This window comes from Panthera pardus, unplaced genomic scaffold, assembly GCF_024362965.1.
Source record: "Panthera pardus isolate Hobbes unplaced genomic scaffold, ASM2436296v1 HiC_scaffold_13, whole genome shotgun sequence".
In the NCBI taxonomy this organism is placed as follows: domain Eukaryota; kingdom Metazoa; phylum Chordata; class Mammalia; order Carnivora; family Felidae; genus Panthera; species Panthera pardus.
In genome coordinates this window covers 134,311,133-134,329,728 of record NW_026526688.1, presented here as the reverse complement: position 1 = coordinate 134,329,728, position 18,596 = coordinate 134,311,133, and the positions used below count along the sequence as shown (strand labels likewise).

General features: G+C 35.0%; 1 protein-coding gene across 6 annotated transcripts in view; it reads right to left on the bottom strand.

Moving 5' to 3' along the window:
* Positions 1-18,596, bottom strand: part of MAPK10 (mitogen-activated protein kinase 10) — a 310,548-nt gene that overhangs the window by 40,000 nt on the left and 251,952 nt on the right. For all 6 annotated transcript variants that reach the window (XM_019465201.2, XM_019465215.2, XM_019465205.2 and 3 more), the window contains 2 exons: positions 14,754-14,936; positions 9,566-9,690 (listed from right to left, as the gene is read on the bottom strand). In XM_019465201.2, coding sequence (XP_019320746.1) covers positions 9,566-9,690; positions 14,754-14,936 — 308 coding nt within the window. The remainder of the gene's footprint in view (positions 1-9,565; positions 9,691-14,753; positions 14,937-18,596) is intronic.

Here is an 18,596-nt window from a genome sequence, read left to right as displayed (position 1 = left end):
GCAATCAATGAATTTTAAATGTTTAAGAGAAACTAGTTTTCTCATTATTTTGGTGAAATATAATTTTTCATCCTCAATAAAAATTTTTAGATTGTTACAAAAAATTCTTAAATAACTCAAATGTTGCTGGTTATGCTTATTTAAATATTTAAAAGGTCTTTTCTATATTTTGAGAGTTACTACTAAGTGTTTTATAATACACTTTGTGTCCAAACTGCCTTCCTTCTCGGGTTCTCTAAAGGCCAACAAAAATAACCTCTATAAACTGTTTAAGCTTGTTTCTGTTCCCCCTGGGGGAAATCAGGAAACGAAACTGGTAGTCTCTGAATTTCAGATTGATTACTTCTTCAGAAGCTGTCTTAAGGACATGCCCTAACCTTTTGATATGATTTACCACAGGGAAATGTCAATTACAAAGATGTTAATGCCCTTTCCTCTCACTGGGAGAGATACAGCCTATGTAGAAAACTGTTTTCCTTTAGAGTTCATTTAAATCATCTCTTCTGGATACTTCGTGTTTAGCACAACAGTGTTAAACTTGACTGATTTAACAAAGAGATTCTAAAATATTTAAAGCAATCACATACACATTTATTTAGTGGTTTATTGCCGAAACGTGGACAACTACTGATTAACTGAAGATTAGATGCATCAAATTCATATTCATGGTAGCCCATATTTTTTCTTATTCCCAAATTGATATATACTCTGAGGCTAGCAGAATGCATTTAATGCATTTATAATTCAATATATTTATAAGCTTACTCTTTTTGTTTTAGGAACTTATAAACTAAAGGGAATTTAGAAGAAGACAATTGGCTAAGCCATAGTTAATGAAGACAAAGATAATACAAACAATAAGTCATTCATGAAGTAGGTTTAACAGAAGTTAACACATAAAATTCATAAACAAATGATATTAGTTTTTACTATAAAAATATGTTCAAGAGAATAAGAAGTAGAGAATGAGAATAATTCCCACCATCATCCTCAACCATTTGAATTTTGTTTGAAGGCTCCAGAAAGTAAATATATTTATAGATGAATCTTTAAATTATAAATGCAATCTTTCCATTACTTAGTATGCCAACTTCAGAATTCTTTGATTATTCAATAATAATCTATGCATTTCAGTTACTAAAACCTGGTCAGGACATTGATTGATATTCCAAGCCAAATAATATTGTTTTTTAAATCATAGCTAGAGATCTTTGATCACAATTTGTTAAGTATAATTCAAAGCAATTGATGCACATCTAGTTAAAGATTAGAAGATAGTCATTGTAACTTAGTTATAACTGGTTAATATTGACAGGGACAAGTTATTATAGATTCTTCTTACATTCAGAAAATTACACACTAAACAAATTAAATAGTGTAATAAAATAACCCATATTTGGAAGAATTTATGTCCAGAGATGATGAGTTATAAGATTCCAATCGATAAAAATTTCCATTAGCTGTTAATTTAATAAAAGCCCACCAACATCAAATCAATGTTTTTGTTTTTTATTTCACTGCTTAATCACCAGCACTGATGTCAGTGGGATATACAGTTTGGGTTCAATAAAATTTATGGAATGAATTAATAAATATTAAACTGTTAAATAATCAAGATCTATGCAAACAGTTTCATAGGAGCTGAATAAAAACGCGAAAAAGGCTAAGAAGAGAAGGAAAGACTAAGAAGGAAGATATAACAAAGAGGTGGGTGAGAAAGAAATGTAAGCAACCTTAGAAAACAGATGGTTGAATCTCTCATTCTTCCCAAGCACATGCTTGGCTTCACAAGCTTTAGCCTCCTCATCAACTACATAACAAACAACTGAAAAAGTGACACCAGCAGATAGAAGGAAGAAAGTATACATACTCAATTAAAAACCCAATGAGAAATACTCTTATGCCAAGACTCTCAAGTTGGCATAGTCCTCGCGATTCTTTAGAAAGAAATCACAAGATACTTAAGAAAATGAAATTATTATTAGGGGTTATTGGGGGTAAAGTTTGCTTCAATTTTACAGTAAGGCACCTGAACACCCCCTCCAATCTCCAAAGTTTTCTGCTTTCCAGATTAAGTCCATTTTGCTTCAGTTTTACTTAGAATTTTAGAGCTACGAATGAAGAAAGAATGGATAGGTGAGTACCAGCCCTCAGCCTATTTGCCCATAGATACAGTCCTCACCCTTCTTTTTTCTTCTCTGTGTCTCAGAGGCTGGCCCCTGAAGGCTGCATTTCCCAGGCTCATCTATCAGCTGGCTTAGAACTGCTAACAAGAAGGGAAACACTGCTAGGAAATGGGGAGAGTGGAGAAAAACCAGAGTATTTCTTTTACTTCCTCTTTCCAGAAGCAGCTGTATCTCTTCTATCTCCGTAACTCCCACTCCCACTAGATAGGCTTAGGCCCCCCGTAAACCAATTCCTCTTTTTAGGGTTGGTAGTAGCTTCCTCTGATTGCTAATCTCTGGGCTGTTCCAAGAGTACCTGCTCTTGAGACTTGCATTCCAATCAGAAAACACTCTTAGTTTTGCCACTGTTTAAATGCCCTTTAATGTGGCATCTGCTCAGAACTCTGACCTTAGACCACATGTCTCTCCTGAACTATTATCTCCCTGCCCGATCTGATTTGTCCACATATTGGCATCAGCTCTCACTCTGAATTGCTTAGACCAAGCTCTGGAACCTACACTACTTTGACCATAGGCTTCTGATTCTCTTTTCAAAGCTTTCTGATCCCATGCTTAGTCCTATTCTGCTTTTTTTATCATGGTTTCTGGTCCTGTGTTCCTGCAGCTGCTCATAATTAGAGAGCTGATTCTCTAAATGTTGATATTTGCTGAACAGCCACTCTACAATGATCTCTAAGCTCTCATTTAAGCTTTACCTTGAACAACAACAACAAAAAAGATTTACCTTGCAAATATTTCTAGGCATATGCAACATTAACATTCACATATCTATTTGCAAATGATATATCTGATAAGGGCTTAATATCCAAAATATATACAGAACTTATACAACTCAACCAATTTCAACATCAAAAACAAAAACAAAACAAATAATCCAATTAAAAAATGGGCAAAGGACCTGAATAGATATTTTTCTAAAGAAGAAATATAGGCCAATAGACACATGAAAAGAGGCTCAAAATCACTAATTATCAGGGAAATGCAAATCAAAACCACAATGAGATATCACCTCACACCTGTCAGAATGGTTAGAATCAAAAAGAAATAATGAGGGTCAGCAAGGACATGGAGAAACAGAAACCCTTGTGCACTGTTGGTAGGAATGTAAATTGGTGCAGCCACTGTAGAAAACAGTGGAACAGAACAGAACAGAACAGAAACAGAACAGAACAGAACAGAAAAGGTTCCCCCCAAAATTAAAAATAGAAATACTATGTGATCCAGTAATTCCACTACTGGGCATTTGCCCAAAGAAACTGAAAACACTAATTCCAAAAGATATATAAACCCTTATGTTTATTGCAATATAGCCAAGATACGGAAGCAACCCAAGTACCCACCAATAGAAAAATGGATAAGAAAGATGTGGTGTGTGTGTATGCACGCACACACACACACACACACACATACACACACACACTGGAATATTACACAACCATAAGAAAAGAATGAGGTAGTGCCATTTGAGACAGCATGGATGGACCTAGGGGTTATCATGCGAAGTGAAATAAGTCAGACAGAAAAAGAGAAGTATCATATGATTTCACTTATATGTGGAATCTAAAAAACAAAACAAATGAATAAACAAATAAAAAGCAGAAGCGGACTCATAAATACAAGGACAAACTGATGGTTGTCAGAGGGAAGGGGGTGGGAAGATGGGCAAAATGAATGAAGAAGAGTGGGAGATACAGGCCTCCAGTTATCATAATGATGAAGGTCATAATGTTGAAAGTACAGCAGAGGGAATATAATCAATGGTATCGTAATAGTGTTGTATGGTGACAGGTGGTAGCTGCACTTGTGATGAGCAGAGCATAGCATATAGACTCATTGAGTCACTATGTTGTACAACTGAAATTAATGTAACACTGTGTGTCAACTATACTTCAATTTTTAAAAAAGGGAATGGAACTCAAAAATAAAGAAAAGAAAATTTATATATCTATGTCACAAGAAAATGGAAAATAATGCATATTTCCTGTATGGTTGGTGATCCTTTTCATATGCTCTCTTTGGTAATGACCGATAAGATACAATGGCACACAAGGAGATGGTTAAAACAATGTTAGATGGTAACTCTCCTCAAAGAGCATGAAATCTATGATGGCTTTGCAATAAAAGAGCTTAATACAGTCAGGTTAGCTTGTTCCTATAAATCCTTTTACTTTCGGCAAAAAAGAACCTAGTCCTTAAAAGAATGAAATAGTAAATAATAATATCAATAAAACATTTAAGACTCTATTAATTACCTTATGTTACAAACAGTAATGTGTAACATTACTGACTATTCTGGGCTTACATTTTCTAAGTGGTTTATTTTAATTGAACTTCAGTGCTAATACATGTAAGTGTTACTCAGTTTCCGGGGTTATATTCTCACTGGGAATCTGAAGACCAGGATGTAACTCAGGATCTGTATAGGTAGATTAAATTCCCACCCAGCCTGTCCCAATTCCCAAATTAATCTTGAATTAGGTAAGAAATAATGAATCAGCTCAGCACTGCCTTGCTTCCCTAATCACATTCTACCCAAACCGGTTGGGTTAGTCACACATTTACTTTGGTCTCTATAAGGATGGCATGTGTATTTATATTCTCAATTAAAACATTTCCAACCTCTCTCCTAAGTCTCCTCCTCAGCCCTAGCTCCACATTCCACACCTCTGTTCTAGCAATCCCTCCTGTTACTTTGACTCGGCTACCATACAGAAGGTCTTGTATTGTCTGCCACCACTTTGCTGGCCTCTCAAGTACCCAGGGCTTGCCCACTAGAGAGAAGAATTCCTAGATATAAGCTGGCTGACTGGTTCAGCTTGCCTCTCTGTCTAGATTCCCAGAATAATGTTTTGACTATTTAGGACTGTATCAGAGACTCTCTGAGACAAAGCCTTCAACATAACAGTTGTATTTGGCTGATCGCTGTGGGCCATGAGCCTGGTCCCCAGTACCTGTCCCACCTTAGATGATGGTTCTAGTGTCAGGTTCTGATCCTTCCTTTTGGTCATGAATTGACAAATAAAAAAAAATGTCCTTCTCTGACTCCCTACATTTTTATTTACTATCTTTTGAGGATTACTTTGAGTTTTGATGCCTTTGGTTGGGTAGCTGAACACCTCACCTCTTCCTCTCCTCCCTCTCCTGTTCCATTCTCCCTCCCCATCCCTAACAGTGCAGAACAACCATAGAAGCCTTTCTCGGAGTGCTCTAGAGTTTCTGAGAAAAATAACACCGTGCTTACCAAAAGGTCACATCCCATATTCTTCTTAAATTCCCTTTTTATATGCCCCAAAACGTGGTTAATCAACTCTTCCTTAGCTTGCAGTTCATGCTAATGCCCCGAAAATATGTCTATACCCTTACTCCTAGAGGTTGCAAAGTGAAAGCCACCCTCTTCTCTGACAGAAACCTTAAACTCAAGAATCTGGTAGAAACAAGGCAATGATCTTCACTGTTTCTGTATTTCCCTCTAACAGAGCACAAAGGAGATATTTAAAGTGACTCTTTGGGGAAAAAGTCCTGAATATCCTTTAGTTTCATAAAGACAGTTACAATGAGGATTTACGAATATAAGATGCCTTTATTTTGGCTTGAATAAATGGCACCAAATTCTTATACTTGACAAGGTAAAAGTGAGCATATATCAACAACAACAACAAAAAAAGGACCAAGTTTTTAAAATTTTGTAGGAGCTATATAATTTCCAGGGATTAATGTTTTAAATGTTGTAGAATATTTCTGCAATTCCTTGACCAAATGGTCTTTTTTACTAAATATATGTATCTTCCCAAATCTCAAAAGTAGTTGAGGTTTGCATGTAAAAGTCATAATAGTAATAATAATAATAATAATTATTATTATTATTATTTATATGATCCTCACTGGCTGCAGTACTGTACTAAGCACTTTATGTACATTAACTCTTTAAATTATCAGAGGAACACTATGCATTATGAATGTTCTCTCTTTTTAGTTAAGAAAACTGAGTTGCAGAAAGGTTAAGAAACTTTACCAAGGCCAGCTAGTAAGTGGGAGAACAGAAATTTAAACTTGTCCCATCTTTCCTACCTGTGGACGATGCCTACAACTGAATAAATTGCACTTGTGTATGTTTTTGCCCTCTTGATGAAAGCTGAAACAGAGTTCGAATGCCTTTCAGCTGTTTCATGAAAAAGCACTGACATGAAATGTGGTTTTTGCACTCTGTTTGGGGCACATTCTCTTATTGTTCTGAACAGTATTTGAATAATAACTTGCTAATAATTTGAGCAGTTGTAACTTCAAAACTCTGTGTGCACTATTACACAGATCACTATTAACCTTGACATTCAATTTTTAAATTTTCAACTTCATGGTTGCATGAACAATTTTCTCTCTTAGAGTTATGACAGCATTCATAAGCTCTTCTCTTTTCATTTTAGTACTTTGGCACTTTGGGAAATGTGATAAGATAGGTATAGTAGGATTAATAGATAAGTACACGTAGCATTTCTCTCCTCTCCTTTCTACTTTTCCTGAAGACATCACATTCTCTTGCAGTTTCTCCTTTATCCCTCTCCACTTGCCTCTATTTTCTTTCAATGAAACATATTTTTACTTCCTCTTGTCTTTGTATTTCCTTCCCTCTATAACATCACGTGAGTTACTTGAAAGCTGCTTGAACCTGGAGATCCTAGATAACTTCTAATCATAGAAATTCTAATTATTTGATACTTCCCCTTGTTTGGAATATAGAACTCACCAGAGTTTACTTTGTAAAACAGTCTTGTCAGTCTTGGCAGAAAATATATCACTCCGTAATAGCTTTGCCATGCATCCATAAAGAAAGGTCATTTTACTTCAAATGTATATTAACATGCAATAATAAAGGCACTAATTCTAACCATATTGCAGAAAGTATAGTTGACTACTGCTTCTAGCATCTGTAAGATCTGTCTCTTCCTAGTTGGCTGATCTTCATGGTTGTGACTTCTATAATACATTTTATAGAGTAATAAATTATTTTTAATGTTTATTTTTTTGAGAGACAGAGACAGAGCATGAGTGGGGGGGCGGGGGTGCAGAGAGAGAGGGAGACACAGAATCCAAAGCAGGCTCCAGGCTCTGAGCTGTCAGCACAGAGCCTGATGTGGGGCTCAAACTCACAAACTTTGAGATCATCACCTGAGCTGAAGTCAGACACTCAACATACTGAGCCACCCAGGTTCCCCTATAGAGTAATAATTATCCTTGCCCTATGGTCAGGATTCTAACGTATTCACTGCAACATGTCTTAGATATAAAACATATTTACCCTCTATAACCAATGATCCCAATCTAGATGTTAAATACTTGCTCGTTCTTCTGTGCATTAACTGATCCTTTTTCCTAAACCTTCAGGCTCTATCAAATCCTTTCCCTAAAATTCATGTCTTGTGTTGTTACTATCCATTACCCAGGATGACAATATTGAAATGAGTGAGAAAAATGTTCTAGCCATTTTAGTGTCCTAAGTTTTATCTTTTTATCCTTCAAAGAAATTCTTCATTAAAAGTTAAAATACATTTAAAAACTCACTGATGCTATTCATTAATATGTTGTTATAGATTCTAAACAACTGTCCCTTTTATAGGCAACATAATTACAAGTGAATTACAAATGCAGACTTTATGACTCCAATTAAACTCTGGGCCACAATTCATTAAAAACAGATTACACACATTATATTAGATGGAGAGAAAAATAAATATGCCACCTGATTTGAATGATCAAAATAAATGAGGAACAGCAATTTCAAATAATTTACGTTTGTCTAAAATTTTTATCAACATAACCTAGAGTATTTTCTTGAAAATCATCAAAGAAAAATTCTATGCTTACTTTTCAAATACATATAAATCATACTTTGTCTTATTTCATGGCCTCATTCTACCCCCAAGAACTTCTTTGAAAGTATTTCCCAAAAGTGAGAGACTAAAAGTGATTCCATTTTTTACCTATAAAAATATGATGATTTTATTTCGTAAGAATCAAATCAAGTGACTAAAAATTAATTCTAAGCAAATTGAAATTTCAACCTCATTGTAAAACTGCTTAAAGAGAGCAGATCTTAAGAAAATGTCATCAAGGACTGTTAACACCATTTCCACACTTGAGAGACTAATTTATCACTGAAGTGTTTTCTCCAAAATTTTTGAATGCTTAAGGATTGGGTTACTATGAAAAGTAGTTTTTTTTTAATATTATGTCTATAATATTTAATTCTACCTAATCCTCACTCCCATCTGTTGGATCTCACTTCTCCAGTGAAGGATGAAGGGATAAGAATTATGTCAGTTTGAATCTAGCATCTCGTGCCATGGGCAGGCGCACAATGAAACAAAAGGAAGCTTAAACAAAGCAAAACTATGCTTAAGCAAGAAGACTGAGAGAGAAAGACACGAGAAAAGAAACAAAAAGAGTATTTCAAAGAATATTAAAAACCAATTCAAACAAAGTAATTTGAAGTTATTATGTAAAATGAGGTTAACATTTAGCAGGGGTATTCTAAGAATTCGAGGAGAGTTTGATGCTTTTGGGAGAAGATAACATTGCTGACAGCAACATTTAAAAGAGGGACAAAAGGACATTCCCATCAAGAAGCCTATACAACACACATGGGCAACAACAATAACCCTTTGCCTTGGCTCCACACAGAAAAGGAGAAAGGCTAAGACATAAGAAATGGTTTGGAGAGAAGAGAAGACACTGAATGGTTGAAAATAGTAAAAAAAAAAAAAAAAAAAGAAAAAAAAATTTACGCTTCTGAGAAGATTCTTAAAGTATGTCCAGATTTATAATATGTATGTATAACTTACTCTGATGGTCGATTTAGAGTCAACCTGAAATATTCTGCATTGGACTACCTAATTTTTCTTATCTAATCCATGTAAGGTTTCACTAAGTCACCAATGGCCCGGGAAAAGCTCTACCTGTGAAATGTTTGTAGCGCCACTCTTGACTAATGGCAGGCATCTTATCAAGGAAAGACAGGCAACGCCACATACTCTCTGTAATGATTTCTGCTACTTAGTTTGTATCAGGACAGGCTGATAATTCAACATTAAAAAGGGGGCCCTGGAGGTGTTAACAATGTAACAAAAACAAATGGATACGTTTCATGGACAGCTAGGGCTTTTTGGACTAAATCATTATCTCTCACAGAAAATCCTGGAAAAAGAAAAGCATATAAAATATAGGTAGAAGAGAACTTCTAGAGGGGAAGGTAATAACTTTGTGACAGGAATTTTATGAAGGTGCTTTGTGTGCGCTCTTGGGTTCTAATTCTTTCCATTTTCACCACTGAACACCAGTTTCTCTGGTGCGTTTATGGAAGGAAAGTAAGTCAGTCTATGCCTTACCGCCTCCACTTCGGCAGGGTCGTACCAGACATTGATGTAAGGGTGTTGTAAGGCGTCATCCACGGATATCCTTTTTGCTGGATCAATCACTAGCATCTTTGACAATAAGTCCCTGGCTTGGCTGGCTGAAACGATGAGTGAGAGAAACAATTAGTAACATTTCGATTTTGGCAGGAAAATTTATGGGAGGGAGAGGAAATGAAGAAAATAAAGATAAACTAGCACCTCCCTTCCAAACACCAGGCAAATTCACCGATTAGGGAAATGCAAAATGAAACAATGAAATATTTTTTATGCATCAGATTTGAAAAAATTAAAGATGGCATTGTATCTACTAACACCAGGTAATTGGGTTCATGTTGGTGGGAATGTAAATTGATACATATTTTTAGTGCAAATTTGGACCATCCATTAAAATTTTAAATGTGAATACCTTATGATCTAGCAGTTCCACTTTTAGGTATACAGCCTAGAGAAACAATTGTACATGTTCATTAAAAAAGAAAAAGAAAAAAGGTGAAAGATTTATTTGATCTGAAGAGAAACCAGAGTATTACAGCCTAGGGAAACAATTGTACAAGTTCCTTAAAAAACTACAGAAAGGATGTTCACTGCAGCACTGGTTATGAAAGAAATTTTTTTTTTAAACAGTCTAAATTTCTATCTATAGAATAAAAAACTGAGCTACGGTACAAAGGTACCATGGAATTGTAGCTGGCAGTTTAAGAGAATGAGGCAGTTTAAGAGAATGTACCCACATGGACGTGCTAAGTAACAAAACGAAGTTGCAGAATGATCCATAAATCATGATGCCATTTCCGCAAATCTGCCCCTTCACAATAAAACAACAAATATTTCCCTCTCTCCCTATTAATATATATAAATGCGTAGAAAATGTCTGCAAAAATAATCACAAGCTGAAAATAGTAGTTACCTCTGAGGAGGGAAGAATATATACAGATATTGCTCACATAATTAAAAACAAATGCAAAAGAATACAGTTTTTAAAAAAAGAAGCAGATAAAGTGGATGTAGGTGCTCATTTTAAAAGTTTTTCTGAAACGGAAAAAAGCATAAAGCAGTGTCTGGTGGGGGCAAGAAGGTCAGGGGTGGCTTTTTTGAGGATGGGAGAGGAGATGAGGGCTCTAACAGGAACAGAAGCTCCAAGAATAGAGGAGAGGACAGATTTTTTTTAATTAAAAAAATTATTTTTAATGTTTATTTATTGTTGTGAGAGAGAGACAGAGTGTGAGTGGGGCAGAGGCAGAGAGAGAGACATAAAATCTGAAGCAGGCTCCAGGCCCTGAGCTGTCAGCACAGAATTGGAGGTGGGGCTCAAACTCAAGAACCGTGAGATCATGACATGAACCGAAGTCGACTGCTTAATCGACTGAGCCAACCACGCACCCCAAGGAAAGGACAGATTTGAAAGAAAGAATCGGGTAGTCTCTGTAACCAAATTGATGTAGATGATACAGTTTAGTTTATAAAATACTAAATGTTGGGACTCCTGGGTGGTTCAGTCAGTTAAGCATCGACTCTTGATTTTGGCTCAGGTCATGATTTCACCATTCATGAGATCAAGCCACACATTGGGCTCTGCTCCAACAAAATAGAGCCTGCTTAGGATTTTCTCTTTCTCCCTGTCTCTCTGCCTCTTGCCTACTCACATGTACAGAGCTCTCTCACTCGTGTGTGCTCTCTATCTCAAAATAAATAAATAAATAAACATTCTTTAAAAAAAAAAAAAAAGAAACTAAATATCTATTCTATTGTAGGTACAGTGGGAGGTGCCAGAGATGCATAAATAAATAAATAGATAGATAAATAAATAAATAAATAAAGTGATAATCAGTAAGTTATTTATTTAATACCAATGGTAAAAAGACAGTTTTCAATCTCTAAAAACATATAAAATTTTACAGAAAATACAGTTCCAAGCTGATTTGAAAATTTTATGATGAAAATATTCCTTTTGTTCCATGGACCCCTAATGGCCCAACAGGGCTGAAAGGGCGGGCCTACGCCAGCCAACTCCATCTTGTTCTGTGTTCTCCACCTTGAGTGACTATGTCCCCGACATGACCCCTTTTCCGGGAAAATCACAGAAACCTCAGACCGCGCCTCCTCCCCTTGAGTAACCTCCCGCTCACCCGTTCAAACTTCCTGATCAAAACACGCCCAGCGACCTGTGTAACAGGACTCCGACCCTTCCCCAGCCAATCGGCCAAGGCCACGACCCTTCCCCAGCCAATCGGCTGAGGCCACAGCCATTACCTCACCAACTGCCCCTAGACCCCTATAAAACCTTTGTGCTTTTGAAACTCGCTCTCTCCCCCTGGTATCTCACCGCTGGGTCGGTGCAGGTAGGGGATTGAGCTCGAGCTAGCTCGAATAAAGGTTCTTTTGCTTTTGCATCGGACTCGGCTCCCTAGTGGTCTTTGGGGATCACGAATTCTGGGCATAACAAGGGCTATATTTATTTATTTTATTGATTCAAAGATCCCTTTGATTTGTAACTGATTTTGTATTGAGACGCACACATCCACCTCCTACAGATTCTCCCATCAAACCCATCCATGTTTCTGCTTTTAGAAAGGGTGGAGGTTGGAATGGACTCCTCATCAATAGGGGCATGAACTACAGGAATACCAAAACATCTCACTAAGAAACAATGATTAATACTATTTGTAGGGAACAAAATGAGGAGGAAGAGGCTTCAATTCCTCATTTTTCACTCTTTTACTTGCAAGTAAACATCCCATGTTCTTTTTTAACAATAGTAAATTCTTCCTTCTGATTATTTTTACAGTTCTTTATAATTTACTAATTTTATATGAAAATTATCATTAAATAATTATAAATACATAAACTAGTGTATCTTCGGAAAAAATAATATAATCATAGAGATTGAATTAAAAAGCCAAAACAGGGGCACCTGGGTGGCTCAGTCGGTTGAGCATCCGACTTCGGCTCAGGTCATGATCTCGCGGTCCGTGGGTTCGAGCCCCGCGTCGGGCTCTGTGCTGACAGCTCAGAGCCTGGAGCCTGTTTCAGATTCTGTGTCTCCCTCTTTCTCTGACCCTCCCCTGTTCATGCTCTCTCTCTGTCTCAAAAATAAATAAATGTTAAAAAAAAATTTTTTTTAAAAAGCCAAAACGTAGTGGTGCCTGGGTGGCTCAGTTGGTTGAGCGTCCGACTTTGTCTCAGGTCATGATCTCACAGCTTGGGGGTTAGAGCCCTGCGTTGGGCTCTGTGCTGACAGCTCAGAGCCTGGAGCCTGCTTCAAATTCTGTGGCTCCCTCTCTCTCTCTCTGCCCCTCCCCTGTTCATGCTCTGTCTTTCTCTCTGTTAAGAATACATAAACATTAAAAAAAAAAAAGGCAAAACATAAACTCAAGAAAGTTGGAATTACATTATGAAGCATAACATTTTATTTAATTGTTTTCCTACAAGTGCTGTCATTATCTCAAATAATTTCATCAGGGTTTTTATCATCTCCACATTTTTACACACAAATGTCTTCATATAAAGGGATTACTTTTGCCTGACAGGTCAATTAGCATCATAAACACATAAATTCTTCAAATCTCTATTTGGAGTATTAGCTCTTCTTCATTCTGTGTATAGGCAGGTGCTGATCTTAAAAGCAGCACATTTAGCAAGAATTTAGTCTGTTGTCATTCAGAGACTGTAGAGTCAACTAAAGGAAGAAACCCAACTGTGCAATAAAACTGTCACAAACACAGGAGCAATGCTGCACACTTAAAACCCAGGAGATGAAAGTCTGGGGATGATAAGATTCTGGAAAATAGTAGCATCACATTTTAGTTTCTCTGTCTCATTCAAGTCTGTATTAGCTATAAACTATGTCTGTAAGTTAAGTCTGTAGTTAATTAATTACCCACCCAACATTTGGGGTTAAAATTTCAAAAGCAGGGATTCTTTTTGTTTTTTGATAAATACAGTTACATTTTAAAAAATAAGTATTACATTTTTTTTATGTCTGACAATTGAGTATTTACCGTGAGCCAGGCATTGTGCTAAGTGCTTGACAAAATATTTAGTCAGTTAATCCTCCCAATGATCCTAAGGTAGATACCTTCTACTTTCATTTGTTAAAGGAGGTATAGATAGATTAGATAACTTGTCCAGGTTCACACAGATATTCAGGGGCAGCATTTGAGTTCAGACAGGAAAAACATAAAATTTGTTTCAAAAATGAGGTTCTCTAAAACGTTCTAAATTAAAACAAGAAGTAGAATATTATTTATAATCTATTTTACACATTGGCAAATTTATCCCTTATCTCTAATCCTATGACTAAGGCATCATTATTCAAGTTTTGTGGGTGAAGAAACTAAGATTTGCTATTGAAGTTCATAACTGTAGACATTGTAGTAGAAAGAATTACTTATTAATGAAAGCATTTATATTGAATATAAAATGAATAGGTAAAATCTCATTTGTCACTCTAAAATGGAAAAAATGGTGGTTAAATATTCCATAAAATATAAATAAAAGAAAATGCAAACACCTGCATCTCCAAGATTTTATAACTAAAAACTTGTGTTGAAAGTGTTCTCCAGGTAATAAAAAGAATTAGAACAATGATTTCAATGTATATCACTTTGGTCTTTTAGAGTTACACTGCAAAAGAATTTTAAGATTTTAAATAAGCCTCATGACATAATTAACCCATACCACTGTCACATCCTTTATAACTATCTTACCCTCTGAATATCTACACAATTCTAAAATCCTTGGCCACATGCCCTTAATAATATTTTTTTTCTTTTAATTAATTTTTTTTAAAAAAAGGTCTTCTAAAAATACTCTTTAAATTTATGGGGCACCTGGCTCAGTTGGTTAAGCAACAGACTCTTGATTTCTGCTTAGGTCATGATCTCACCATTCATGAGTACCAGCCCTATGTCAGTCTCCATGCTGACCACACAGAGCCTGCTTGAGACTCTCTCTCTCTCTCTCTCTCTCTCTCTCTCTCTCTCTGCCCCTCCCCCACTTGTTTTCTCTCACGCGCACGCACGCACTCTCTCAAAATAAATAAACAAGCTTAAATAAATAAATACTCCTTAAATTGAGGTAGTTAAAGAGAGGCGTCTCTATCATTTGCTTCTTTAGACCATCACCCACACGGTGGTTCTGAAATTGTCCCTGGTGGACATACCTTTGAGTTTATTGTGCTCGGAGTCCGCTGGGAAGAGGGAATCTGGAAAGAGCTTGGGGAAGGTGAGTCCTGCATACTTGGGCCGATTCTCCACATAGTTTCTTACTGTGGGTTGCAATTTCTTCATGAATTCTGGGCATGGCGTTCCTAATTGCTCAATCACCTTGTTCCACTGGTCAATATCTGAGAATTGAACAGTTAAGGGCAAAAAGAAGCAGACCTACTAGGTCTTGCCTTTCACTAGTTGGGAGACTAACTGCTTCTCAAACTCCTGAGTAATCATCAACATGACTGGAGTTTTAATAAGCAAAAAAGGACAAAAATCTCAAACCAGAATTGTCAGACAATGAACCCTCTTGGAATTTTAAATTCACTTGTGGCATATATACACTTTTGGGGAATTAGCACTACTTAACAAAACAGGATATCATGAAACAGTCTTTGAGTTGTAAATATTAAAAGGTATTTAAAAAACAGAAGAATTTCTTATATTGAGATAAACTTCTATATAACCACGTGATTTAAATGAGAAAAACGCGACAAAAATATTTTTGATGTGAAAATACCTCAATAACTTATTTCCTAAAAATGAGAAATACATAAATACTTTATAAGATGCATTTACATTGTTTTAAATTCCTTTTAAGACTTTTTTCCTCTTTTCTCTAGAAAAGAGGAAATCTCATCATCTGTTAATGTTACTAATGCATTAAATATGGGATCAGTATAATTTTTTATCATAAAAGAACTCATTATTCTTCAACAAAGAGTTAAAAAAATTCTACTTAGCAAAGTAGTTGCAGTTTCATACCTATTTTTGTTACTTCTGATAGTAGTGCCCTGCATTCCTGAATATTGCTTTCAGTGAGATATGAGCATAAATACAGGATGTTCAACTTAACAAATTTCCATCCAAGTATAAGTGTTTCAAAAGTACATTAAGCATGGGGAATTTTTCAGGAAAATATTATCCCTCTATGAAAACTAATATTCCCCAAATTAAGGATCTTTGACAGACACACTCACTGACTGAGATTTTCTTTTTCATCTGTCATTAATATTTGATATATCAGAGCCTTAAGACATGTCAGAGCTTTGATATGTCAGAGCCTTAACCACCCATGAAAACTCTGAAGAACCAACTGGAAGTTGATTTCAAACAAATGTCCTTGCCATGTGTCAATGAATGATAGAAGCCTTAGAAATTATTCTTAAATACAATAACACAGGAAGTGCTCTCTCTTACATTGTTTATTTTTCTACAACTCTGTCCTTTAGTGTTAATTAATTATTTTCTGCAAATGTAATTTGTGACAAGTCAGGGATCTAACTATAGTATTACTCTGTTGAGATTTGTAAAAACTTTGCCCCTCGCTCTTCAGGAGAGTTAGACTGAAAAAGATCAGCACTCCTAACAAAAGACAAAATTAACTACATTAAACAAAAACAAATACTTAATGCAAAGTAGATAAAAGATTAAACAAAGATAATATCAAGCTAATTTGCTAATCCCCTTCTCTCTCTCATATAATCTTAAGGAATAAAATTTAAATTATTACATATCCTCTCAATTACTGAAATAAAAAAATAAATGATTATGTAGTATTAAAAAAATGAAATGTGGTTGGGAAAAAACAAAGAATATTCCTTTATAAAACAGTAGAGCAATTAAATAAGAACATGTTTCAATAAAAGTTCATCTCAGTTACTATGTGCATGAGAATATAGTAGTAAGTCAGACTCATTAGAAATAAAGGAACTAAAAGATTACAAAAGGTTAGAGTAAAAAGTTACTCTTAGACAAAAACTTATGTTAGTACTATGGACATAGGTAAGCTATAACTACTTAGACATATTTAAATAGAAAATGCCAATAATTAAAATTAAATAAATCTCCACGTTTACACTGTAAGTTATTAAAAGACGTCTACTCTTTAATACAGTTAGGCTATCATGGGCCTACAAAGCCATCATTTAATCATTGGTCACACCTCCTTAGAATTCTGAAGACTTGATGTGAAATAAAAATAAGGGCAAAGAAGCAGTCAGATTTTCCATAAATGACTCATTTAACAAAGTTGGAAAAATACTCCCAACACATTATTATATTGTAGTTACATTTGGCTAGAGTAAAAAATAATTAATTGCTTGTAAAGTAGCATTCCCAATAAAATTCCATGGTATTTTTACAATAAATGTTAAGGATAGTCAAATATTCTGGAAGCTATTAAATAAGAACTGTCAAAATATTTCTTTTTACAAATCATAATTAAAGTCTATGGAAGCATTCAGTGTGCTTCCTACCTTAGATTGGTTTTTTAGATGAAACACTTGCTATGGTCTTAGATGTAATGGTTTACAAAAAGAAGGGAAACAAGAATATTATTGACAATGTGCTGTTGAACATTCTAACTGCAAATGTGTGGTATAGTCATCTTTAAAAGTGTATGCCTTTATTTTAACCATTCCATTTCAAGTTCGTTCTTCTTATAAACACTAATAGTTATATTTAAGTAGTAAGTTCTTGCTTTCCCGATGTTCACAGGATCACAAGATGAACAACTGTGTCCAACTACTCTTAGTTAACCACCTGATTTTTCTTTATAATCATAATCAGCTAAATAAAAGCCAAGATTAGAAGTCATATCTCCTGGCTCCAAGTCCAGTACTTGTTCCAAGAATTCAAGTAAGGAAAGGAGCAAGTTTGGAATTGATGTGGTAGAAATTGCTTTAATTTCACCATAAAATTGATAGTATGCTTGTCACAGGCTCAAAAAAATATCTCTGAAAAGGCATCCCTCGTCTATCAGGTCAACATATTCACACATAAAATAATTAATTTTATTAATATTTTAAATAGAAAACAAGGTGACGAATTTTAAAGGAATTTTTAAATTATCAGATTTCCACAATGATCATATTTCTAAAAGTACATCAGATATTAACTAGATGTTTATGATTACGTGTTAAAAACATCAGAAATATTTTTTAAAGAAGGCCAAAATTATTTTTGTGAAAGGATTTATTTATTTTACAACACTCAAAAGTCATCATTTTTACACTGAGTTAGGATCTGAATATTTATAGATTCCTGCCTGTGCAGTTATCAAAAAAGCAATAAATACACATATTTTATATTTTTGATCTACTATTTTAGAAATTATCATGCTTAACATAATTATCAAAGTCATTTAATACAAGTGAAAAAAATGTCATCTATGAGGAACTATTTGACAATTTCCTTATCTAATTCTAAATTCACTATATGAAAAATAGTCATATTACCAAAAGTTTGATTTTATAGAGTACAATAACAAGATAATGTGCAAATAGTGACTATTACTAATGCCTTCAACAAATAATACTACAGGGATGAATAAAACAAAGTAAGTACGGATTGTAAAGATAAGTATCTGAAATCCCAAAATTGAAAATTATTCCAGTAAATTTTATCAATTAGCTAAGAATTTACATTTCAGGTCTCCTTTTCCTTTACCTTCCTTGGTTTGGGAAGCTTCTAAAACATTATCACAAACTGCCTTGAACGTAATGTACAAAAAAATGCTTTATCCTTCTCTGGGTATTTTGGATCGTAATTGTGAACATAATTTATTCTATGCACATTTTAGCTTTCAGAAGCTACTAAGTGGAATCATAAAGAGTTGTTTAATGACCTCATTTCTACTATGCCTTTTAAACAGCTGTATCTTCTTTTTATGTTTTTTCCCATCTTTGGTTACCTTCTGGTATTATGAATATGGTTTCCGGAGTTGACACCTCCATGAATTTAGACTTGCTGTCTATTCTGCCTCATAGTCAATATTTTGTGGAAAAAAAAAAAAA